A 25,330-nucleotide genomic window follows, 5' to 3' on the forward strand; every position below is an offset into this window, starting at 1 on the left:
CTTTAAATTACATGTTCCTCTGCGAGAAGTGCATAACATATCATACCTGTAAAATTAATATCATCCAGATTTATGGAGTAGTATAAATTAACAAGAAAAAAATATTTTATTAAACTTCACTGGTCAGAAAGCGGGATCTTATTTTGATCCAACCCAAGTCTGGTCGTTAACGTCATATTTGCAATTCATTTCGGCCTCAAAAAGAGAGTTGGGGGTTGCACTAATAATGTCTATTCACTTGCAGGTTGGGACACACACTTAAAATAAAAGAAGTTGTGACAATTCGATTGTTCATTTATCAGGTTATAGCACTTCAATGCATATTGTTCAATTTAATATTTCTGTTAACCCTCTCAGGCTCAAATTAAGTTGTAGTTGCAGGAAAAATCTGATATTTGGCTGTCGCAAATCTGCAACATCTGCCTGGAGAAGGTTAACAGATGCCTTGCTTGTGTAGCAACAATGCAAATCAGACACAGCAAACGTAGTGTAAAAGAGACATGAATGCAATGGGACTGTTTCAATATTTTATTTGCATTCCTCACTGTTGTGAACACAATTCGTATTTACATAAGCATCACTGTACTACATTACCTCTGATAGGTAAGGCATTCCTGTACCTGACGGTTAGTAGCTATAAAATGTTTGCTGCAACACAAATGTTACCTATCACAATAAATTTATGGTGACATCAAGAGAAACAAAACAGGCTACCTGTTGATATTTCTCTTTATAAGTCCATAAAACTGATGGTAAATGAACATGAGAGGTTCTCAGGCCATGTCCTCTTCAATTGGCTGCGTCTTCACTTCTATGGTTTTTGGAGGGATGTAAGAGCCCATACCGGCAGCTCGCTCCGCTTCTGCTTGGGTGTATGGTTCTTCCCTGAGCTGCTTCAACCTGGTTCAAGGAAGAAAGGCAAACTCACACTATCAAATCTGTATTGTTAAATGTATTTTACATGATGGTGAGTTTTTGAATGCCTTACCGTTTTTTATGCACTTTGGTCTTGAAGTGCTCTTTCAAAGATCTCATGTCCACAAAATACCTCCTGTAAGATAAAAAGTACCAGTATAAGTATAATAAGCAGACCATGGATGTCAACAAGGGCCAGTCATTGCATATCAAACATTGTATGACTGTGACATGAAGTCAGTCTTATACTGCTATGTTATCTTTTACATTCTAATACAGATGAAGTCTAGTTAAGTCTTTTTTTATGCTACTGAGTCTATTAATGTGCAAAACTTCAATATACGTCAATATACAAATATTACCGAAAAATTAGCAAAAAAAAAAAAATCCTGAAAACAACAGATAAACAACTAAAACGCAGCAGTTGTCGGAAACTGGCAAGAATCTGCCTGACGATTTAAAAGAAGAAAAGATATTTTCATATCACTAGAAACATTGATATCAAGGGTCAATCACGGGTGATGTCTTCAATTTAAATGAAAAGCGCAAAGGTCATTCAAAGGCCATAGGGATAAATACAGGTGAAACTGAAGCTGCAGTCAGCTTTGTATCTTAGACATTACTTTCCTTAACAAAGCAGACATTAGAAAATGTTACTATAAGGCTTCTGATTATGGTGAAATTCACTTTTTAAATGTCTCCCTTCTACTGTTATCGGACAAAAAAAAATGCCATTGGTCAAATGAGAATCCCTGAATTGTGTTGTTTCATCACGACCAGGACAATCTTCAGGACTTACGCGCAGTGTAAACAGTAATGCTGAGCACAGCCTGTCTCATCGTAATCCACATCCTGATTGAGAAGCTTGGCGGCTGTCTCAGGCTTCATGTCCGAGTGGATCTGATCCAGGTCTTTCGTCCTGCGCTTGGTCTTCCATGTCTTCCGGATGTTCTTTTTCTTGTCGCTCTTGTGGTTTCCCACTTGCTTGGATTTACCCATTGTTGGCCGTCGGACCTTAATGTCAACATGAACAGAGGGATTAAAAAGCGTGACTATAAAAGATGTCGAATTCGTGTTTCACGACAAGACCTTGTGAACGGTAGAAAAGGAAATCGGGGTATACAGCATTAACAGCTCATTGTAAGTTGCGACCTACACTTCATGAGATGTTAGATAGTCTATATTTTGTTTAACGATAACGCTCAAGAAGGCGACTGATAAACGAATTTCTTCTCAGCAGTTAAAGAGAGGATATGTCGTTTGTTTCGTGTTTGCTTACCTTAAACACGTGTGACCGAGGAAGGCCGAACTACTTCCGGGTCTCGAAAAGTGGTTAAACTCCTGCTCTCCTGTAGGGAGCGCCATACGTCTGTAATCAAATGACACACGTAGAACGTTGATAGTATCACGCCAAAACTTACAAGAATTACCTATATGATCAAATAGCGAAACCCGCACATTATTTACAAAGCAATCAATTTATTTATTCAAATGAAATCAAGTCAAATTTTAAATATTCGTATTCGAAAAGTTTTGCAGGACATGTGAACTTACTTTTTTGAGTTGCCGTGATCTTGTAATTGTCGGATTTCTCAGTTATTTTGAGTGATTTGCCGTGCAAATAATCAGACATGCTCATCATACGATACGAGGGGTATTAATTGTCAGGGATCGAACCGTGCAGAGGGGGGAGCCTTGACAAAAATATATTGTGGGTGATATAGCATGTTTTAACTCACAGACATACTCCACATAACGTAACTTTTGATCTCACACAACAACAGGGCGCCTGGTGTTTCGGGCGAAGTTCAACTGTCATGTTTATATATTCCGACAGCACTTGAAGGCGACGTCAGACTGCACTGCATACGCGCCGTGGAGGAGAAGGAAGATGGCGGAGAATAATGTCGAACCAGAGCACGAATGGAACGACCGGGGCCTGGATACAGCCGAGGACACCCTGGTTGCAATGGAAACATTGCTGGCCACGTTGAGAGCCTTCGAGGACGTTCTCAGGCAGCAAGACATATCGGTAGCATCTTCCACTGAGTACTGCGACAACTTCTGTCAGGTAATGTGTACGTTCAACATTGACGCTACCATTAGCCTTATCCCAGCTCACCCAGGATTGTTTTTCTCGGAGCTCGCGGGATAACATGACGGTGGTTGGTCCGTTAGCCCCCGGTTAGGTTTTGTGTTTTTTTTTTTTGCGAGGTTAATCCCGTAATGGGCATTCTGTCAAATCTTCGTGCGATTTTACTCGGAAATACCTTAACTCACAGTCAACTGTCCTAATGACAAGTATGTGTGTACCATGTCAGCTGAGCGATGTAACGCTGTCTCGGGTCGTAAGCTATTCGTTTTAAGCGATTCATGCTAATTACGAACCGACACCGGATTATAGTTGTTACTGGCGTGATACTGCGCGTACATGTGTGCGGGGAGAGGCGGTTTCGCGCAATATTTGTATTTATTTTCTACAATATTTTGGTGTTATAGCCAGTGCAATGCCTTCCTGTGGGCTTCCATACTCTTTAGTATCGCTTGTTGCGACGGAACCCGAACCCCAGTTCTTCTATGGGTTCTCAATGTTCAGTACCATTCAGTTCCAATGACAAAAATATATGGTCAACAAATGTATAGGTAAATAACGTTAATATGACTGGTTTCCAATTTCAATTTAAAACCTCTCCCCATTGTTGTTGACTCATGAAACATAAAAGAATAACATACAATCATGACAAACATTTTTTACTTCTTCATTTTCAAAGTGACACCGTTACACATATTTCCCTCTCTATTTGAAGAGCTGCTTAACACACATTTGTGACAGGCTTATCATCCCTGCATAGTTGTTTTAACAAGTATTTTAGAAAACATTGTGCCATTTCCTATATTAGAGTCAAGCTTGGATTAGATTGCACACAGACAAGCAGTGGTTGCAACGGCCAATCTGTTTATGACAATGTAACTTATGGTTTAGTGGTCTCTTGATACATGTTGAATCTCTTATTATTGTCTTTGGGTGAGATTAGTTTTTGTCTCATACTATAACGTAACTACTCCTGTTGACTTTTTGTTTCTTCTCGAAATAGATCAGTTCCCTGTCTGTTCTCAAGGGTTGAGATCTTATTTGTGGCTCTAACTTGAGACGGTGCTGTATATTTAGACTGATGGGAATAATCCCATCGCCTCTGTAGACCCCGACACAAACCACCAAGGTGTCTGCTGTCTGGCAAACAGGTCTCTAGAGTTGACAGTGCGATGTCGAATGAATGTGTACACCTGCTAATTAGATAAGTGGGACACCCATTTTAGATTGTAGAATGCCGATTGTCATCGCCTTTCTGATCGATAAAGCCATATTTACAAAAATGTCCTTCACATTGAACGCTAGGAAAACAGAGAACACTGAATTGGATTTATTTGCAGCGATTACATTGCAGAAACTAGAGTATTCTGTTTAATTTCTATGTACAGTAATCTGTATGGGGGGTACCTAGCTGTTTATATGTCATATCAGGTCCCTTGGAGCCAATCAGGAACACTTTACACCAGATGGTGTCAACTGGGAACAGTTAGATATATAGACAGGTGGCTGCCGCAGGTGTTCAGCCCCTGTGTATCAGGACACCTTCTTCTCATGTGCCTAATGCAGTTCTTTGTTAATATTTGTGTTCTGTTTATTTTTTATCATGTGTATACAGGCACTGATGCACTATGCTGGAAGCAGGAACTCCATGGACCATGGTTTGCCTCTTCTGGAAGTCTACTGCTTGTCCATAAACTGCTTTGCTGCAGCACGGTCCCACCTCACGGCAGAGTCTGACAGAGTGGCTCTTGTTTTGAAGAGACTAGCTTTGTAAGTAATGACAAATATCTAAATTAAAATAACCAGTCATGGTGTTCTCACTGCACTGCATACCCAAACAGGTTTTCCACCAGTGTATTGAAGGCAAGGCTGGCCTGACCTGCCTAGTATTGCTTTTTTGATTCTTTTATCTCCAATGTGGAAAAAAAAACAACAATAAACTACCCAAACAGCAGGGCAATTGGCTGAAACCATATTTTAGATTCTTAGAAAACTCACCAGCAATGTATTGCGATCGAAATGGGAACATGAACAGCTGGTCAATGATCAGTTACCTTTTTCAACACTTGATATATCAGACAACTTGAAATTACATGAAAGATGAATCACAAACCACACTCACAAGTAATTATTAAATAGCACTTAGACTAACACTCATTTGGAATAATATTTTAGAGGAATGAAAAAAAAAGGAAAACCTCAGACACTTAATTCCAACTGTGATACTGCAGTTTGATTTGCATTATTTGAAAAGTGACTCATTTTATAGTAAAGCTTAATCTTACTTTTTATAACAATTGAGAGAGTAATTGATGGACAATCTGAATGACTCCCCATTTTTTGCATTCTCTTTATTTTGTTAAGTTATTAGCAACTGTAATGTATTTTGTTGTTTCAGTGTGACTAGAATTGCGAGGCTCATTAAAGTACTCTGTAGCCACAAAGACTTGTCAAGTTTTCGTCAGTGAACAAGCCTTAATGTTAATCATACTTATTTCAGATTGAAATATGGACTGTAATCAATTCAGTTATTGGCGAATGTACTTTGTGAATTATTTATCTAATTAGAATGCTTTATGGGTAGATTGGATGTAGTAATTTCAGTTTTTTATTGTAAGCCAGTAAAATGCTACAACTTGTAATGCTTCACGGAGTCTCTGCAAGTTGTAAAGTTCGCTTTGTTGAATAAGGTTGTGAAGACAATATTTTGTCTTAACACACTTGAGCTCTTTCACCCAGACTGAATGTATACTTCTTACAGCCTCCTTAGCTGTTGGTTATCAGCATGATTCACTCCGGGCACAGGCATGTAGTAATTTGGAAAGGAAAAGTGCCAGCATTGTCCATGCACTAGGACATTAATTGCAACAAAAGGGTACTGGATTTTAAACACTGAAAGAACAAGGTATCAGTTGTTGACTGCTTTTATCCCTATAGCCCCTAGTTTGAGCCGCCACCATTTTGTTAAAAAACTTGCAAAGCATAATTGCAAGCCCCTTTTCTAATCACTAAGCAACAAAGACCTACTACAGGCAGAGCTAGGAATTTCCTTTGTATCCAGATGTCATCCACTCATCTATTCAAATTTTGACTTGTCTATATTTTCCGACTTGCTCCACAACTCAACTACCACTGTTGTCATCGGTTGATCCATGCAAGATGGAGGAGGACAGTGACTGGCTGCATAGGAAAAGTCTGTCCTCACAGAGTCATAGTGAATTCTTTATATTTCTCTTCCTCAATGAGGTTCACAGCATTTGGTGTAGTAATGAAAGGTAATTATTATAGATATGAATAAACCACTTTGCATCAAAAATGCAGTATAAACAAGAACAAATGGGAGTCGGACACAGTGAAACAAGAAATAATTCATTCATTCATGAATCCAAAAATTCATGAATCAATAATCAAAAGAAAAACACAATAATAATAATATGTTAATATATGATATACATGTATGTATGTAAAAATATATCCTGTGTTAATAATATAAATTGTGTGTTCCTTATAATAATCCTAAATGTTATAGGCATAACAGACAACAAATAATAGGATCTGTCTTCACTGCAGTGATCCAGTAAACACAAACATAGAGTAGAGTTCCTCTTGATCATCTCCAAAGTGTGCAGCAGATTCTCCACCATGCTGAACAAATCCCTGATGTCCTTTGCATACTTGTGTCTTTCTGGCCATTATTCTAGCAATTCTTTCCGAATTTCCTTACATCTTTATTAACAGCAAACTCATTTGAAACACAATTTTTCCAAATTCTATCACAATTGTGTGAAACTTTTCTTCTGTACTGCCCTGTCATCTTTTTCACACTGGTCGCAGTATCACCTCTCTTCCTCAACCTTTCTTTTAACTAACTCTAAACCGCATTAATGAGAGTTCCCAGAGGTACTCCCCTGATCTATGTTAAAGAATTGTCCAGTGTGTCAGTCAAATTATTTGATGTGGATGATGATTAAAAAGTACAAATCAAAAAGTGGTTCAGGAGACTTTCAGGAAGTGATGTGTTAGTGAAACTAAGGCACTAACGACCTTGCTAGGTTTGGTTGGACGCCTCCTTGAGGGACTCTTTTAAAAGTGTTAACTTAAACATACAAACTTGTAGTCTTTTTTAGCTTAGTGCCAGGTTCTCTACTCAATTGACTGTATGTGAGTCATTTCTCCTTGGTGATCATCTGTCTTAGAGTAACTTAGCATAAGAAATAACTTTTGAATTTCCTCAAATCTCTCAAAATATACTTTCCAAAGTGTAAGACAGCTCCAGGGGACCAATGTTCTTATTAGCACCTCCAGTTACACTGTTGGAATTTGTTTATAAGGAATAACCCCTTTATGCCACAATATTTCAGACCGTCACTCCTTTGCTTTTTATTAACCTGTAACACAATTGTTGTTATCATCCTGGCCGTGTAACGGTGGACCAGCTCTATACCCTCGGCAGGGTCCTCGAGGGGGCATGGGAGTTTATCCAACCAGTCTGCATGTATTTTGTGGATCTGGAGAAGACTTTTGACTGTGTCCCTCTGAGAGCCCTGTGGAGGGTGCTCCGGGAGTATGGGGTACCGAACTCCGTCATACGGGCTGTTTGATCCCTGTATGATTGATGCCGGAGCTTGGTCTGCATTGCTGGTTGTAAGTTGAGCCCGTTTCTGGTGGGGAGCCTCGGCAGGGCTGTCGAGGCGATCCGATTTGGTGGCTGCAGGATCAAGGCTGCTTTTTGCAAATGATGTGGTTCTGTTGGCTTCATCAGGCCATGATCTCCAGCTCTCACTGGTACACAGTTTGCAGCTGAGTGTGAAGTAGCACCTCCCTTTCCGAGACCACAGTGCTCAACCAGAAACATGGTTGAGCACCATGGAATGCCCACTCCGGGTCGGAGAAGAGGTCCTGCCCCAAGTGGAGGAGTTAAAGTATCTTGGGGTCTTGGAGGGAAGGATGGAGGGGGAGATCAACAGGTGGATCGGTGTAGCGTTTGCGGACTCTCCCTTGGAGATAGGGTGAGAGGTTCAGTCGTCCAGGGAAGCTCGAAGTATTGCTGCTGCACCTCCGTATAGAGAGGAGTCCGATGAGATGGCTTGGGCATCTAGTCAGGATGCCTCCTGGACACCTCCCAGGGGAGATATTCCGGGCATGTCCATCTAGGAGGATACCACAGGGAAGACCCAGGACACCCTGGAGAGACTATGTCTCCAGGCTGGCCTGGGAACGCCTTGGGGTCCCCCCAGAGGAGCTGGACCATGGGGAGGGGGACAGGGAGGTCTCGGCCTCACTGCTCCGGCTGCTGCCCCCACGACCCGACTCCGGATGAGCAGTGGAAGATGGATGGATATATATAAGACATGGACAAATTGTCAATTTGGTTTCAGATTACTTAGTCTTACTCTACTCTCCAAATTCCCAAGTGAACTATCCTCAAGTAGACAGTTAATTCCCCGAGATAGTCCGTTTCTGTATACGATTAATACAGATTTATGTCATGTAGTTACTTTACAGCGCTTTATTTTGAATCAGATCTGTTGTGTAGGACTAGGTGTTGATATCCCTCGATAAAAGCATACCTAAGGCACTGATGAGACTCTGTGGGGTTCAAGTGAGCGATGGCTTCCTTCGGGTTGTCAAGTGAGCGCCCTCCTTCATGGATGTTGTATATAGATGGATCTTGGAATGGCAGAAAACTCTGTTACCTCCCTAAAGGATATGTTGTATTACTAATTAGCAGTTTGATTGCAGAAGTAAGTAATATACAACTCTGTATATTAATCCTGCTCTCAGTTTGGTGATTAGGCCAAAAAAAAATGCTGTATTCAGCGGTTAGGGTGATAGCTTCATGATGGAGTGAATTACTTTTTTCAGCAGCAGTGGACAGCGGTTAAAAAATTATAAAAAAGTTATAAGATATTGTAAAATAAGTGAAAGTAAGGTGAACAATAAGCTATATTCAGAAAGCAAGTACTGGATAAAGGGTAGAGCGAACCAGAAAGAATATAATACAGCAAAATTTCACCATTAAATAGAGATAATGTCCACTAGCCTTGCTTTCCAAATTATTTATTTATTCATTCATTTATTCTTGGTAGTAATTGAGGCAGAGTGAAGCCCGCATAAATTTGTAATGGAACGTTTTATTCACGTCAAATGTGCCATGAATGGATGTATGACCATACTTGATGTGTCTTTCCCTCTAACCTTTGGCATTACTGTTTTAACAATTTAATGCTGTGTTTATGTTTGCAATCAGTATCATGTTGACTGATGCCATTTGACATTTTTCATGGTTCCGTCACACTCTTAGCAATTTTAACCAATGCCAATCTAAACACTGTTAAATGATGCTTATTTGACTCATAGAATGAACCCAAACAAAATGGCACTATAAGATGACATTGATGTCCATCCTTTCAGTTTTTTAATTTCCTTTTTTTTTTTAACTTAGTAACAATTTTTCATTATGCAGATTGATTATACAAGGTGTCCAACTGAAAAATCACCTTAAATAAAAAAAATTGTTTATCAAACCCCCCAAAAACAACTATTATTTTATCAGGTTAAAAGTGTATTTCTCAGCTTTGTTTGAATGACCTGGTTTTCTCCTTTAGTTCACTGCGCTGCACTATAAGGGGAAAGCTAATAGACTTGGTTTTGTTTTTTCAGTCGGAATTGACGGATTGATCACTGAATAAAAAAGGACCGTAAAAAAAAAAAGATTCCAAAAAGTTGAATGCTTTACAAATAACACGAAAGTCGGAAATCCCATTTATTTTATTCTGTTCTAATTTGACTTTGATACGATGAAACTGTATTATCATTGAAAATGAATTTGTGAGTTGGCTATTCGTTCCACTGCAACTGGCATTCTTATGTTTTGGGTCAAAAGCATTGCATATTTTGAAATACCATTTCTAAATTTCAGGGTTATCTTTTTTTCTGTTGTACAGGAGCTGTTTTGAACTATTTCTGTCAGTTCCTGAAAATGAAATCCCATATGAAGCCTGGCTTCAATTCCACCATTCTGTCCAGGTAGGTCAACGCAAATCATCTCACATAGAAACGCAAAGATGCAATATATGGACTCAGTAAAGCTACAGCAGTGATGTAAACACCTAAATGTATCACTGACAGTATAATAACGCTTGTCCTTGTTGCTGTTTATATCTACTTAAACGTGTTTATTTATCGATTTGAGTTCCAGGGACAGTGCACATTAATGAACATTTCTGTAATTGCCCAATTTTTTGCCAACTGGCTAATTATTAACCACAGTTGGTGAACAAATGTAATACGTATAAATTCCAAGGACATCAACACTGAACATGTAAAGGGACACAGAGGAAATCACACTTCAGGTCATCTTGACAAGTAACACAGAAGGGTCACATATTCACATATTTGGTTCTGTTGTTATGATTTTAACTTACGGTAGTATTCAATAAATTGCATGTGTCACAGTCTCTTGACAGCTTTTCGGAAACTGAATTTAGTTTCTTGTCAAGCGTCTCAACAGCTTGATTTCACATGATTGTGCAGGTTTGAAAGTAGTACTGGATGCTCATCCCCAGCTTGTTAGACAGTATGACAGGTGTGACATTGCCATGGCATTAAAATAGAGTGTTGCAGCGTTGATGTAAGGCAGTTCCTAAAATGGTAAAAATCTTTATCACTCTCTTTATAGTTTCAATTTGATTTTTGCATGTCAAATTGGAATCGACAGTTACACTGAAATATCTTATAGTGCGATACAACATAGCTTTCAGCTGCAGCAGACATCCGCTGCATCATCTTCTGTGGTTTGTTTGCAAAAGAATATACAGACTGTTTTCTGGTGCTTTACAGGTCAATCAAGTAATTGCTGAATTACTCTGTAATTCAATAAATATGGAAATCCTAAATTAATCAGGCAATTCATGTATAAAGCAGAGGTGTGAAGCTACAAAAAAAGATTGAAGAGAGGGCTTTGTCTGGCTTTTGCAGAATTGAGCTGTGCGCTCATGTCTAAAGCATTCATTTACAAGTTGCTTTTTCTTTTGTTTGTTTTTGTACGTTTCAGCTTGCCCACGACACCTTATTACAGTATGGAAGTACAGACCTCCAAGCGTTACTCCAGATCACGGGAGAGGGTGGAGCGTGGAGCAATCCAGTCCTCACTGCCCTACTCACTGGCCAACCAACCAACTCAGAAGAAGGTTGAAATTTAGTTTCTGTTTTTAATCTGAGATGTTCTATTCACACTGAGCTTTATTGATAATTGGCTCGTTCGTCCAGGTAAGTGAGCTGGTCTAATATATTTTCTTTTAAAATTATGTCTCTAGTTGACGCATATATCAGCTTGGAGGGAGAGGGCTTCATGGAGATGCGAGTAAAGCATTTGGAAAAGATGGGCGAATTGGCCAAGGCTGTTGTGTTGGCGAAAGCTTGCACCGAATGTAGCTCCATCTCCAACCAAGCCACGTTTCGTCAGACTTACGTTTCCCTGCTCTGTCATCTGCTGCCAAATGAAGAAGCCATCATGGAGGTGATTTTTCTTATTTTGCTTGAACAGTACAGTTTGCCTGTCACCAGACTGAGAACACCTTTTCCTCAAGGTCTAAGTCTGGTTGCAGATTTCACACAAGCTCAATGAAAACCCATCAAGTGTTGAAACTCATTATTAAATACAGTTTAGCTGAACCCCACACCCACTTGTGAAAGTATTTGCACAGCCTTTTCATATGAGATAGAAACAGCTCATAAGCGATTGCCAAAAAGAGGAGAGTTTGTGGGTGATCTCTGTAGGATGGGGGTGATGACATCTGATCCCAGCTACTCCGTGTTCAATTAGGGTTGTGCTGAGATGAAGCAGGCATAGCCTGTGACTCTGGATAAAGCGCCCTCTTTCTTCTTGGCTTTCACTCGTGAGCACACACAGGCTAGATCAAAGTGATGACTTGAAACTGGGTTAATTTTATATGTTAGTCCTATCCTGTAAAATATAAAAGGTGCCTATTTATAAAAGATCCCTGCACCTGCTCCAAAAATAGGAATTATAGCTCAATTACAAATTGAGCTCACTGGCATTACAGTCTGAAGACTCAGAAAACCTTCATCGTTTGAGAGTTTCTTTGCATTTTGTGACCTGCTTTTAAATGGATGATGTTAGTGTTTATTGATCTGTAAATATTGAACTAGTCATCAACTTTACAGGCATTCAGTGTATTATTAGCTGAATCCAGTCTGTTCTTGATGTCATTCAAGGACTGGATAGGCTTGACATATAACCATCATCATGCTGTCTGTAACATCCTTTCACTGATGGCTGAGACATTCACCCGTCAGTGACACAGGAAATTCACTTTTTTAAATGATATGCATTCACAGCTGCTCAAATGTAGCTTGATTGTATTCTCTGTTATTCCTTACTGTTATAAAGTGTGTGTGTGTGTGGGGGGGGGGGTCATGTAATAACTCATCAGGATCGTAACCCTTTCAAACACATTTTGACATTTCTTAAATACAGTTTTTATCTAAAACATAGTGATTGACTTTGATCTTCCAAAGCTTAAATCATGCAGGAGCAAAAATAAAGAGCTGCCAGAATACTTTGACCATGAAAAGGAACTGTCATTTGCATCCCATTTGTAGCACTGACTGTCCTAACATTTATGTTCTGGATAATAAGCTCCTTTTATTGCAGCCATTTAGCTGTGATGCAGTGACTGGAATCCACTCTGTAGCTCCACTATTTGAAATAAAATCCTTGTTGTTGTTGTTAATATCATTAAACTCCTAATTGTGCTGCATATGACACACTCCATTTATGTCTTGTATTGTAAAAAATGTATTCTTCTCTGACAGCGCAGTTGCCTTTGTTTTGACGTTGCAGGAGATAGGAGGACAGCTTTTAGTCAGCCGAATTCATGTGTTATTATTTTCAATTTTGTTATTAATATGTATTTCCACTACATACACATTTGTGAGTGGAATTGATATGTAATTGTGAAATAAGTTTCAAAGTGTGTGTGTGCATATGCGCGTGTGTGAGAGAGAAATGGGTAAAAAAACGCCCTTACTCAATGGAATAACAGTTGGCGTTTGAAAGAAATTAAATATTGTGTTTTGTCTTTTTTTTTCAATGGTGAAACAGCACTAAGATCCCTCCATTGTTTGTAAACATCCTCTTAGGAGTTGTTATATTTCCTTTCTGCATAGATTTCCAGACTCGACTGTAAGGATGTGCTGGAAATCACTTGTAACTTGGAGACTGAAGGTGAGGAGAATACAGGGTTCATCTTGTGCACAACCTTCCTGACCCAGCAGCTTCAGCAGCAAAGCAATTACTGCTCCTGGTGAGTTCTCTGATGATGTGAGGATGTTTGCTTTAATGTCAGTCAAGAAATCAAATAAATCAACAACTCATCAAAAGAATATTTATTCTCTTGGATTTTCTTCAAAGGGAGTTGACTTTACTGTGGAGTAAACTTCAGAGGAAGATCGACCCATCTCTGGTGTCTCTTCTCGAACGATGCCTTCAGTTGGGTGCCATTGCCAAAACTGTACATCACTTGCTTTACCTGGTCCGTGTAATTCAGACAGAGGTGAGCTTCAGCGACTGTTCCGTCCCTTTTTCATTCGAGATTTTTAGCAGTGTATTGGTTATATAATCCAACTTTTCAATCGCGAAGATGCAGAGAGGAGGAGAAAGAGCTATGGCAACCAAAAGACAGGTTTTTTGAAAACAGATCCTGTCCACATGTCACTTTGAATAAGTCTGGTGGCAATAATCTTGACAATGGTTATTTACTCATTTAGATTGTTTATGTTGCAAGTAACTTGTAAATTCTTGGCTATTGTCATGTTACAAACACTTCTGAATGCTATATTTTCAGTATGTAATGGTCGTGTTTTATTGGATGATTTTAAAATTTCTCTTAACACATCGTAAAAGAAAATACTGTTGTTGTACTTCTTCTCAAGTTATCTCACTGGTGTTTCAGGCAGAGGAGCTGGGGACTGCTGCTTCAGTGGAGCTGTGTGTCAAGGCCCTCCAACTACCAAAGCAGGATGACTCAGAATCAAGGATCTCTGTCTGTAAGACGGTGTCCTGCCTTCTCCCAAACGATCTTGAAGTATTGCGTGCCTGTCTTCTCACAGAGTTCCTGCTGGGTCCAAGCCAGCAGTTCTTTAGCTGCCTTGAAGAAATCTACTCACGCCCCGACCAGAAATACGATCAAGAAAACGAAGTTATTCCTAACTCCCTACGCTGTGAATTACTACTAGCACTGAAAGCACACTGGCCTTTTGACCCTGAATTCTGGGACTGGAAAACTCTCAAGTATCACTGCGTTTCCCTTCTAGGATTGAGGCCAGAGTCAGAAGGGGAATGTGAAGAGGAAGATGTAGATAAGCAAGAGGGATGTAAACAGCTTGAGGTGCAAGGAATAACAGTAAAAGTAGAATCTGATCACAGACACAGTTTATCTGTTGGTGGCCATGAGCATCAAAACAAGAAGCGACCCTTGAACTTATCAGAACCTTGTGGAGAACCAGAGACAAAGAGGAACAAGTTCTGCTGCCAGATTTGTAAGAGGTCATTTTCTGACACCCAAATTGTGCACCACTCCAAAAGACATGCAGTGGACGGTAGTCACCCCTGCCCAGTTTGCCTAGAGAAGTTTAAAAGCAGAAAGGACCTTGTTCCCCACATGAAACAACACATCTCACCTGAAATGCACCTGAACATAAACGAAATAAAGACAGAGAATTTGCAGGAGCAGGTGGACGAGGATGATGAGATAGAACCAGGTGAAATCACTGTGGACCCCTCCTTAATGCTGTATTACAAATCCACTCATGATCCAGATGTGTTGGACCACATTGTGCAGCAAGCACAGACTGTGAAAGAGAAGCATCTGGACGATGACGAACACATAACATTTGAATACATTGGCCAACACTTCAACCTGCAGAACCGGGATGAGTATCCCTGTCCAGGAACAGGATGCACCAGGGTATTTAAACATTCAAAGTATTTATATGTTCACTTAAAATCAGACCATAAAGGTGATGAGAATGTGAAACATTTTCATCAGATGCGAGACAAGCGTGAGAAGTGTGTCTTTTGCAGACGCCATTTTGTCTCCGCTTACCATCATCGTAAACACAGAAGAGTTCATTATGGTGATCATCCTTACACATGTGTTGTCATAGGCTGTGGTGCCAAATTTAGCACTTCAAATGAACTTGTGACGCACAAACAGACGCATGGTTATCAACTCAACTATCAGTGTGAGCTCACAGGCTGTTATGTCACTTACTCAGACTTGGGACAAATTTATCACCATGAGGCCCAACACTTCAGGGATGCAGCATTCACCTGCCCCAGCCCTGAATGTAGAAAATACTATTTTTCCAAAAAGGAATTTCTAGAGCATTTATCAACACACAACATTACCTTCTCCGAAGAGGAATTTGAGAGCCAGAGGAAGGCAAAGCAGAAGCTCTTTAAGACTCTTTTAGAAGGGACACGGAACAAATCAAATGTGAAAGAAGAGCCTGTAAATGGTGATTTCCCAAACACTCCTCTGGGAAGTTGCACTACTTCTTTGCAAATGTCTGACAACAAGGAGCCCAAAGCAACAATGACCCTGGTGGCAGTGTGTTTCGATGGAAGCAAATTCACTTGTGGTTTTGAGAAATGTGGAATGACCTTTTCCAGAGCCAGGGATGTCCAGAGGCATCTAAAATGTGCTCACCCTGAACACCTTAAAATTGAAAACAAAGAACATAAACATGACAAGGAACAGGGCTCAAAGTCCAAAGGGATAAAAACTGAAAGCGAGATAGATGAAGAAAAGGGAACAAATGAGTCCTCAGCTGAGATCCAGCATGTGGAGGCTGTAAAAGAAAGTGACGCAGCCACAACTTCCAAAAACATTAAGACCGACCCCTCAAGCCCAGCAAACAAGGATGCTCTTATGGAAGTTCTTGTCGCGTTCAGTAAATTGGACCTCAGTTCTTCATCCCCTAACATCACGCCAAACGAGTCAGATCAGCCCACCCAAGAATCAGATACACTACAAGTATCCCTACATCAGGCAATCACTGCAGAGACCCCGGTTTTGCTCTCAAAGAGGCCCCCATACCTCCCTGAGGAGAACGTGAACTTTGTGCCTGAAAACACCCCAGCAACGTTCGAAGCAGAAGGTGGAGCAGAATCATTAGCCACCGCTAAGCCCTACATATGTGAGATGAAAGGTTGTGGCTTTCGGACTGCACAGAGCTATAGCCTATTACGCCACTATCACACCAAGCATGGCCGCACAGTTGAACAGGCCAAAAGGTTGACATCTTTGAAAAACACATCTTTTAAGCCTTATAAGTGCCAGCTGTGTTCCAAAAGTCACAGAGAAAAACACGTGTTGAAGGCCCACTATATTCAGATACATAACCTCAGTGCATCCTTGGTGGATAAAGTTAGTTGTGGGTCGACCCGGTATGAGGGCAGCAAAACCACAAATCCTGCAAAGTATTCGCCTCAGCACTTGACAAATCTCGCTCTGAAAGTGAAGAAGAAAGAAATACCCAAATTGCAAAGCCAGCAGGAAAAAAAAAAAGTTCCCACGATAAGTGAAAATGGACCAACTGTTGACAATCAGTCTCCATCCGAAGAAGGGGCAGACAAAGCGGAGGAAAGAGAGACGGACAGCGAGCAAAAGGACGAGAGTGAGGACGGGACCCCACAACAGGTCCGCACGACAAGACGCATGGTAGCCAAAGGTAACCTCTGTTATATATTAGATAAATTCAGTAAACCTTTTCATTGTGTAGCAAAAAACTGTGACGCAGCCTTCTCAACCCAGGGAGGACTTGTGCGCCACCTTCAGTTAATCCACCATTACAATCGCTCTCAGCTGTTGCTGGAAAAAGATTTTGATGTGCATCAAAGCCCAGAAGTCAAGAAAGAGCCAGCCAAGAAGAGGCCGCTCCCAGTCACCGATGAACCTCAACCACAATACAGATGTCACTTTGCAAACTGCAATGCCTCCTACCATCTTAAAAGTAGCCTAGTCCGTCACACTCGAGATTCCCACTCGCAGCCGCCTGAGCTGATCAGATGCAAGTATGAGGGCTGCACTAAGGTTTTTACCCATGATGAAGCACTCAAAAAACACTCACTGTACAATCACTGTGAGTACTACGATTCACTGGTGGTACGTTTACAGAGTACTCACAAAAAGTCAATTACTGGGTGCCAAAAGAAGCTAATAGTCACACCACAGAATCCCCATAAAGAAGAACTAGGTTCCCCAGTCACACAGAGTCCAAAGCCCGAGGTGGATGTACAACGGACAGCGGACAGTGGTGAAAAGGATCTTGTGAAGAAGGAAACATCTGGAAGAAAAAAGGAGAAAAGGTATTCTTATAGTCGCTTTATCTTCAGATCTTATGAAGAAGCTTTACAGATGTGCCAAGACCGTTGTCTGCGAGTAGCCTACCCGTGCATGGTTCAGGACTGTGATTCTGTTGTCATGTACACACGGAGCCTGCATCGCCACTACAACAAGGTTCACCGTATGCGTGGAGATGATCTTACGAAAAATAGCGACAAGCTCATTTTAAATGCCGAGCAGCTCGAGGAGCTGATTCAGAGGAAGTCAGCCAGGCAAACTGTCACAGGAACCGGTGTCCCCAATGGGGTGCGCAAAATGGAGTATCAGGCGGAATCAGAAAACACAGGGGGGCAACCTACACACATGAGCCTGCACTGTATCAAGGCAGACATACAGGAAGAGGATACCCAGGATCCGTTGGGGTTTCCTGGGGGAAGTGAAGGGGGGGAACCATCACCTGTTGAACGGAATGGTGTCCTTGTCGGTGCAGACGATGTGTTGTATGGAGAGCCAGGCACTGGCGGCCATGTAGAAGACGCCGCTGTAGCCACGCAAAACAGTCTTAAGCATGAAGAGAAACTGAGTTTGGATAAGATAAAGCCTCTTCTTCGTCCCCTCACTATTGACCTTTCACCACCGTGCTCTCTGCTTTTTACTACTGAAGAGGGCTTCCAGGACATGTCAAATAATAGAGATGGTATAAAATTGAATGGTTCTACTCTCTTGCCCGTGCCTGTTCGACAGCCACTGAAACGGAAAAATGAACTGTCTGATCCGCCTTTCAACTTGAAAGAATCTCAGCCTCATGGCTCTTCCCCACATTCTTTTGACATTGCTGCATACAAGCCAATAGGCTTTGAGTCCTCTTTTCTGAAGTTTATAAAAGATACTTCCCCAAAAGACAAAAGTATAGTGTCAGTGAAACGAAGAGATTCATTCAGATGCAGTTGCTCGGTAAAGGAGAACAACCTGCTGGGTGTCTCTCTTACTCGTGGCAGACGCATTCATTCCTCTCTGCTGAAGCCCCATGCTCTGACTGGGGACTTCACATCTGTACAAAACTTGAAGTGCATCCTGGACAAAGCCCTGGCTGATTGTGGGGATCTGGCCATCAAGCAGCTCCAGTACCTCAGACCTGTGGTGGTCTTGGGGAGACCTGTGTGCACCACCGCCCTGCCAGACCTCTTTCCATCAGAGTCCAGCAGTGAACTGCTTCTTGGAAGCTAAGTTAAACTCAGCACTTTTTACAACTTGCGGCTATAGAAAAAGTCTTTGTATTTTCAAAAAAAGAAAAAAATTCTAATTCTAGTATTTTTTTCTACCCAAAATGATAGTAGGTTTTTTTTTTTTTTTACTTAAGTTACCAAACCCAAGTTGCATAAATTGCCATTGAAATAACGCATAAACAGTGCGTACCATTTTCGCAATTTTTTTTTAGCTGTTACGTTAAATCAGAGCTCCAAGTGTATATATTGTACTTCTTTAAGATATCTGTACAGATTTTCAGATTGTTAGAAATGGTCAGTAGCGCATTGCAAGACCTTTTCACTTGTGTGAAAATGTGACTGAAAAACATTACCTTCCTACAAACTTCTTGAATAATTTGATGGGTTATTTTTCACCTTGGTTTATATGACTTCAGTGTGGGGATCAAAGTGGAGAGAGGTTGTATACATGTATGTAACATTTTCTTATAAAATAAATGTGGAAATGAACTTAAAAGCCCTAAGATAACTGATTTATTTATGGATAGTTACTGGTAGATCAGAATGATGCTGCTGTTTTTCTGTGAGTTATTGCATGCAGTAGATCATCCATTCTCGCAAAACTGCAAAGAGCTTTCAGTGGTAAGGGTTGTCATGTTTGTGTTTGGAATGTGTTTAGAAATTTGTAGGATTAGATATGAGTTGATAAAAGGACATTGGATTGAAGGATAAGCGTAAGTCTAGATTTAGAAATTACTGTCGTTTGCGTAACGATTCTTCATTTCATCAAAAAACAAATTGAAACTGGGGAGATGTGGAAAGAGAAGGATCATGTTTCACAAGATCGTCAAAGATTTGATTTTTAATGTTATTATTAATTAACAATCCAAGTATCGAGAAGATGAATCTGGTAATTGATAACAATTCGAAGGTTTTGCAATTAAACACCCACTGAAAACTGATAATCTCCTAACGCCTGCTTAAAACTTACATCAATGTCATGGGGGGGGGGGGTTAACGTCAGGTACCCCCAGTAATTCATTACTCAAATACAATATTCAGTTTTTGTCAAATGCAATGTAACATATGATGTAAAACTTCGTATCATATCACCAGAAAAAGATCTAGATGGTTACCCCCGGCCAGTAGGTGGCGGTAGTGCGCCGAAAGTCCGTTGACATGCACATTACAGGACACGGCGGAACCCCTGTGTAGGTGGCCGTTCCCAGTCGGGCAGGAAAAGCTGTGACGCTTACTTGACCAATTGGTTTGGTGGGCTTCCCCGATTGAATGGAATGACATTAGCTGACTGAGCCTGATGTAGGAATGGGAAAAGAATACAGCGGTTGTCCGAGTTCACAGTGTTAGTCGCCACCGGCTAGTTTGACGTGGGGACTGTTACCTCTATCCAACTGTGAAGTGGCTGTGTGTTTTGGTGTGTAGAGCGGAAGCTAATTCAGTTAGCTGCTAGCAAAAACTCGGGTCCTCACGAAGAAGCGTTAACGGTACTGGTAGCCCGTCGAACCGCTCATTCCTGGTCCAACCACGTAGACAAAACCAGCGTAAAGATGGTTGAAAGTATATTCGACCTCCCTGTGGAGAAACAGATATTTTATGCTGTTTTGGGGTTTTCGTGGACAGTATATTTATGGGAGGCATACCTCGCGTACAGACAGGTAAGCTAATCTTCTAAACTGAAGCTCATAAATCAGTAGCGAAGCTAACGGCACATGAATCAGCTTGGCGTTGTCCAAGGCATGTTAAATATTAACCGGCTAACTCGTCCAAAATACACGAATGTTGCTGCTCATTATTTTTGTCCCATAGATATTGTCACAATGCCTCGTAGATAAATTGAGCCCCTGTTGAAAATAGCAGTAAAAAACGCCATAGTACTGAAAGAAAGTTCTGTCAAATGTCGGTATCATAACGTCAAGCATTCAAAAACTTTGCTGCAGAGGTTCCAAAGAGGTTCTCCGTGCACTTCCTTTTTTTTGCACGTCATACCATTTCAAAAAAGTATTTTGCGTGATACATAACCCAATAATAATATCGCAAGCATCAACATGCATTAAAGTGAATGGGGGACCTATAGATATGAAGAAGATATATAAAGAAAATTAGCGTGTTTTTTTTTTGGGGGGGGGGGGGGCAAACCAATTACTTCGATACTGGCCATATTCGTAAATAAGGTAGCTGAAGTAGTGACAGATGTCATCTATGTCAAAATTTCTTCTTCTGCGAGTTTTGCATCACTTACCCTCACCTTAAACCATTACAAGTCATATTTTTGCAACATACATATGAAAAAGAGTATGTCTTGATGTCCTATTTTATAATATATATCTCTATTGAACAGCTTGCTGCTTTCTTTTCACTTTGCAGCGGAGGATATACAGATCAACAACACATGTGCCTCAAGAGCTAGGGAAGATTATGGATTCTGACACGTTTGAGAAGTCGCGTCTTTATCAGCTGGATAAAAGTAACTTCAGCTTTTGGTCTGGACTCTATTCTGAAAGTGAAGGAACGGTAAGACACAGCAAAGACGACCTTCTGATCACAATTCATATTCAGTCGGTGACAGTAACAAGGCTACATTTTGTTATTAAGGTTATAAGTGTCTGAGGATCAGAACCCAATTCATTTTATGTATATGTGTTTGCATGTCATGAAGACAGAAACTTAGGTTTGGATCTGTGATCACTAGGCTTACTGATGTAATGTCTCATTTTATCCAGTCCCACAAGTATTATTGAAAGAAGTCAGAACACAACAGCTTTTTCCACTGGTTTTGTGTACCATGAGTGTTAATGCCATTCAGTGCCAGTGTGACTTGTATTTAATGCTACCTATCTGAAAGTTTTTTTTTCCCTTTTTGTTTTTCAAGTTGATCCTGCTCCTGGGAGGAATCCCATTCCTATGGAGTTTTGCTGGTTCAGTCACATCACGCTTTGGATTCAGCCCAGAATACGAAATCACTCAGTCTCTCGTGTTCCTGATGCTTGCCACACTTTTCAGCGCCTTAACTGGACTTCCCTGGAGTTTGTACAACACATTTGTCATTGAGGAGAAGCACGGCTTCAATCAGCAGGTACAGTGGAGTCATGAAATGAGGATGTGTAATTGTTTTTTTTGTAGTCTTGAGTAATAATTATATCTGATCTTTTTCACAGACATTGAGCTTTTTCTTTAAAGATGCAGTAAAGAAGTTTGCGGTGACCCAGTGTATACTTCTGCCTGTAACCTCACTTCTCCTATACATTATTAAAATTGGTGGAGACTATTTTTTCATCTATGCCTGGCTTTTTACCCTGGCAGTTTCCCTTGTGAGTATTTACCTTGCCACATTTCAAACAATCTGCTTCATTAAGTAATTTTTCTCCTGAAATATTACTTTTTTTTGTTTTGTCATTTATACTTTGTAATAAACAGTTATTATTTTATCTGTTGTCAGGTGCTTGTGACCATCTATGCCGATTATATTGCGCCCCTTTTTGACAAATTCACTCCGTTGCCAGAGGGAGAGCTAAAGACAGAAATTGAGGCCATGGCAAAAAGTATAAGCTTCCCCCTCACTAAGGTGTATGTTGTTGAAGGTAAAGGAATACCATTAATTCACAATTGTGCACTCTTGTGTTTTCACTTTTCAAAGGGAGATCTCCCCACTAGTATATTGTAGAATCACCACTTTTTCTCAAAATCATCCATCTTCACAGGCTCGAAGCGTTCTTCACACAGCAACGCATACTTCTATGGGTTCTTCAAGAATAAGCGGATTGTGCTGTTTGACACCCTGCTTGAAGATTATTCCCCTCTCAACAAGGCTGAAGTTCCACAGCCTGAGCAGCCAGACACTGACGATATCGCCAGCGACATAAAGGCCAAGCCAAAGGTCACCAAGTCTAAGACATTTTTTCAGAAATGTTCAGTTTACACTGTCAGTAACACCAAGGCTCTCTACTGGCCTTGACAGTTGTACAATTTGGCAAAATAGAATTTTGTAGTTTCTACGGAAACCAAATCTAAGGTCATAAAAATGAATTTTGTTTAAAAAAAATCTCATTTTGGAGTAATTTTTGTCAGTCTTAAAAAAAGGTTGCAATTAAATTACTATAAAATGCAATCGTGTTTTTTGAATGCTCTTTTTCTCTGACATTTACAATCCTTAGTTTAGTGTCACCAGAGGGCAAAGTTGCTCCCCAGTTCAATAATATGCCAATTTTCCCCCCCAATTTTGACTCCTTGAATTTGGCCTAATGATTCCTCAGAAGTCATTTTTGTTTATGCTGAGAGCTGTTATTTTAAGTAGTGAACAGTATTAAATTGATAATTTTATCTGATCAAATTGAATGCAAATGAAATTTTATGTCCAACTTCTCCTATAGTCCTTTTTGAATATTTAAAAGGCCTCTAGTCACAAGGAAGGCTTACATATTTGCTATGTAACAGTTAGAGTCCTGTAGTCTCTGGAGTCTGAAGGGGATTTGCTATGACTGACAGTTGTTTGTATTTCTCATTTAATCAGACAAAGTTCTCTCTATACTTTTGCAGATCAAGAAACAAGGTTGCAACAACATGGAGATCCTTGCAGTCCTGGGTCATGAGCTTGGCCACTGGAAGCTGGGCCATACTGTCAAGAATATTGTCATCAGTCAGGTGAATCCTTTATCTTTCAGAATAGTGCTCCGAGCCAGACAAGTGTTTTATTTGCTCTGAATTATAATGGAGTTTTTTAAAACCAAAATGCTTAAGCTGGCTTGATAATCATGTGAGCGGGTGCAAACACTTTGACTGTGCATTTATAGGTTAATAACATCCACTTATTGTGTTCTTTCTGTAGATGAATTCCTTCTTGTGCTTCTCCCTGTTTGCTGCTCTTATTGGTCGTAAGGAGTTGTTTGTGGCTTTTGGCTTCAATGACAGCCAACCTACTTTAATAGGCTTGATGATTATCTTCCAGTTCATCTTCTCTCCATATAATGAGGTGACTACATTGTAAACTTTTGATCAGTTACCAGTTTATTACATATTTGATCAATGTCATTATTGATAGTTCTACTACATTTTCACAAATTACTCTATTATATTTTTTTTCTTGCAGCTCTTGTCTTTCTGCCTGACAGTCCTGAGTCGTAGGTTTGAGTTCCAGGCCGATGCCTTTGCGCGAAGCATGGGGAAAGCCTCAGAGCTCTACTCTGCCCTCATAAAGCTGAACAAAGACAACCTGGGCTTCCCAGTGGCTGACTGGTTGTTCTCCATGTGGCACTATTCGCATCCGCCCTTACTGGAACGCCTGAGAGCGTTGGGCAATGTCAAGCAGGACTGATGGGGCTGGAGGGGGAGCAGCAACCACTGCCTCGATAGGGCCTGTGCATACCTGTCGTGGCCCTGTGACCCATCCCTGATTTTTTTCCACCCTACATCTTGTTTTATTCTTTTTTTTTGGTTTTCAATTTAATTTTGTTTTGAATAGTCCAAACCAAAACATCGGCCGAAGGCAGCCTCAGAAAATCAGAAATATCTCCTCTTTAGAACCATTGAATACATTTGCTGAGAGTAATACATTTTGCATTTTATGTTTGACAAAGTATTTTCAGAACCCAGGATATTTTCCAGAGTGCTCTGATAGGTCCTTTTTGTTTCATTTTCTGCATAATGGAAAGACATGTTCTGACAAATAAATTTAAAACAGCACAGGATCCACACAGTCATTCGATGCATTTTGGTTTTAAGGAAAGATTGTTTCCTGCTGAATCACGCTGAATGATTGAAATCCCATTAGATCTATGTTGAAGAAAGTGGGGGGTGGGGGTGGGGGGGGCTCGTGTGGATGACTCGTGTGGATGACACAGGTTTTTATGGATAAATGGGCTGGAATTGGACTTGTCTGTCAAGTGTAACTTTTTGTTTCACAAACCAATATTTCAATTGTTTTCTTGTAAATCAGTGTAAAGTCCCAGTATAAAAAAGACAAAATGTGCCTCTAATTATCTATGTTGTGATTGTTGATAAACCAAGCAGTGCAGACATTTTCATTTGAAAGTGGGTTTGACCTGTATCATTTGGTTGTTGTTGTTGTTTTATTTTACATGAACTTTTAATGCTTGTTTCCCAGGGTCCAACCACACCTTGACATATCTTACTTTGATTAGCGTAATAGCATATGAAGTGAATTGTGGAAAATGTTGGATGTGGTTTGATTTTTTTTTTTCTTTTTAGTTGATAGGTGTTTCCTAGTTTTTCTCTTAAATTTCTGGGTGAAAAAGCCCTGAGCTGCCTGGCAAGCAAAATCTAGGGGATTGAGAATGGGATCTGGAAGGATCCTTTTAACACAGAAACCAGCATTTGGTTTGGTCAGAGGGGAGCATATATTTTCTTTGTTGCATTGAATAAAATCATTCAAACCATTCCATGTGTGGATGAGATTTCTTTTAAAATTTAATTTCTAGAATTGCAAATGGAACAGCTTTGCAATTGCAGCATTCACACAACCATTACTTGGGTTGAGAAATGTAAGAATTTTATGGAGGAATAGTTACAGGTAATGATTTCCTTTATGCATTCTTATTCTATGAATTATATATATATATATGTATATATATATATACATATATATATATGTTACATACGTGTGTGTGTTTCTGTTTTATATGTACGTTAGAAACGTCGAACGTCAACAGACACGTGACCGAGTGGTCCATCTTGTGGAAAATATACCATTACAAGAATCGGTTAAATAT

At 40.3% G+C, this 25,330-nt stretch overlaps 3 protein-coding genes across 6 annotated transcripts; 2 read left to right on the forward strand and 1 right to left on the reverse strand.

Annotated features, from left to right (window-relative positions):
- Positions 1–518: 518 nt before the first annotated feature.
- Positions 519–2,284, reverse strand: znf593 (zinc finger protein 593). Of its 3 annotated transcripts, none has more exons than XM_086154133.1 (4): positions 2,195–2,284; positions 1,715–1,929; positions 989–1,051; positions 519–900 (listed from the first exon to the last, which is right to left on the reverse strand). In XM_086154133.1, exons 2-4 carry the CDS (start codon positions 1,912–1,914, stop codon positions 774–776), a joined length of 390 nt encoding a protein of 129 aa, XP_086010259.1. In that variant the 5' UTR covers positions 1,915–1,929; positions 2,195–2,284; the 3' UTR covers positions 519–773. The 3 variants fall into 3 exon arrangements, with proteins under 3 accessions (XP_086010259.1, XP_086010266.1, XP_086010250.1); XM_086154140.1 differs by lacking the exon at positions 2,195–2,284 and adding an exon at positions 2,072–2,169; XM_086154124.1 differs by lacking the exon at positions 2,195–2,284 and having other exon boundaries at positions 1,715–2,185.
- Positions 2,285–2,766: 482 nt separating this feature from the next.
- rlf (RLF zinc finger) lies at positions 2,767–19,104 on the forward strand. Of its 2 annotated transcripts, none has more exons than XM_086154090.1 (8): positions 2,767–2,986; positions 4,623–4,777; positions 9,955–10,036; positions 11,064–11,199; positions 11,326–11,528; positions 13,202–13,338; positions 13,446–13,587; positions 13,987–19,104. In XM_086154090.1, the coding sequence occupies exons 1-8, from the start codon at positions 2,807–2,809 to the stop codon at positions 18,607–18,609; spliced, it is 5,658 nt and encodes a 1,885-aa protein (XP_086010216.1). In that variant the 5' UTR covers positions 2,767–2,806; the 3' UTR covers positions 18,610–19,104. The 2 variants fall into 2 exon arrangements, with proteins under 2 accessions (XP_086010216.1, XP_086010224.1); XM_086154098.1 differs by lacking the exon at positions 2,767–2,986 and adding an exon at positions 4,405–4,492.
- Positions 19,105–19,240: 136 nt separating this feature from the next.
- On the forward strand, positions 19,241–24,999 carry zmpste24 (zinc metallopeptidase, STE24 homolog). Its single transcript, XM_086154110.1, has 9 exons — positions 19,241–20,263; positions 20,973–21,119; positions 21,478–21,681; positions 21,764–21,916; positions 22,045–22,186; positions 22,307–22,482; positions 23,142–23,246; positions 23,431–23,574; positions 23,692–24,999. Exons 1-9 carry the CDS (start codon positions 20,156–20,158, stop codon positions 23,914–23,916), a joined length of 1,404 nt encoding a protein of 467 aa, XP_086010236.1. The 5' UTR covers positions 19,241–20,155; the 3' UTR covers positions 23,917–24,999.
- Positions 25,000–25,330: the final 331 nt, after the last annotated feature.

Source organism: Fistularia commersonii, chromosome 1 (genome assembly GCF_037954325.1).
Source record: "Fistularia commersonii isolate RoL2024-O1a breed Wild chromosome 1, RoL_Fcom_v1.0, whole genome shotgun sequence".
Taxonomy (NCBI): Eukaryota; Metazoa; Chordata; class Actinopteri; order Syngnathiformes; family Fistulariidae; genus Fistularia; species Fistularia commersonii.

What these genes read in the sequence shown, in the direction of transcription:
- znf593 (XM_086154133.1), bottom strand. Translation starts at nt 1,914, where the DNA reads ATGGGTAAATCCAAGCAAGTGGGAAACCACAAGAGCGACAAGAAAAAG. An exon ending in CATTACTGTTTACACTGCGC is followed by an intron (nt 1,052 to 1,714) that starts GTAAGTCCTGAA and finishes TTTATCTTACAG; the next exon opens with GAGGTATTTTGTGGACATGA. An exon ending in ACCAAAGTGCATAAAAAACG is followed by an intron (nt 901 to 988) that starts GTAAGGCATTCA and finishes TCCTTGAACCAG; the next exon opens with GTTGAAGCAGCTCAGGGAAG.
- rlf (XM_086154090.1), top strand. Translation starts at nt 2,807, where the DNA reads ATGGCGGAGAATAATGTCGAACCAGAGCACGAATGGAACGACCGGGGC. An exon ending in ACTGCGACAACTTCTGTCAG is followed by an intron (nt 2,987 to 4,622) that starts GTAATGTGTACG and finishes ATGTGTATACAG; the next exon opens with GCACTGATGCACTATGCTGG. An exon ending in TCCGTGTAATTCAGACAGAG is followed by an intron (nt 13,588 to 13,986) that starts GTGAGCTTCAGC and finishes CTGGTGTTTCAG; the next exon opens with GCAGAGGAGCTGGGGACTGC.
- zmpste24 (XM_086154110.1), top strand. Translation starts at nt 20,156, where the DNA reads ATGGTTGAAAGTATATTCGACCTCCCTGTGGAGAAACAGATATTTTAT. An exon ending in CATACCTCGCGTACAGACAG is followed by an intron (nt 20,264 to 20,972) that starts GTAAGCTAATCT and finishes TTCACTTTGCAG; the next exon opens with CGGAGGATATACAGATCAAC. An exon ending in ATTCTGAAAGTGAAGGAACG is followed by an intron (nt 21,120 to 21,477) that starts GTAAGACACAGC and finishes TTGTTTTTCAAG; the next exon opens with TTGATCCTGCTCCTGGGAGG.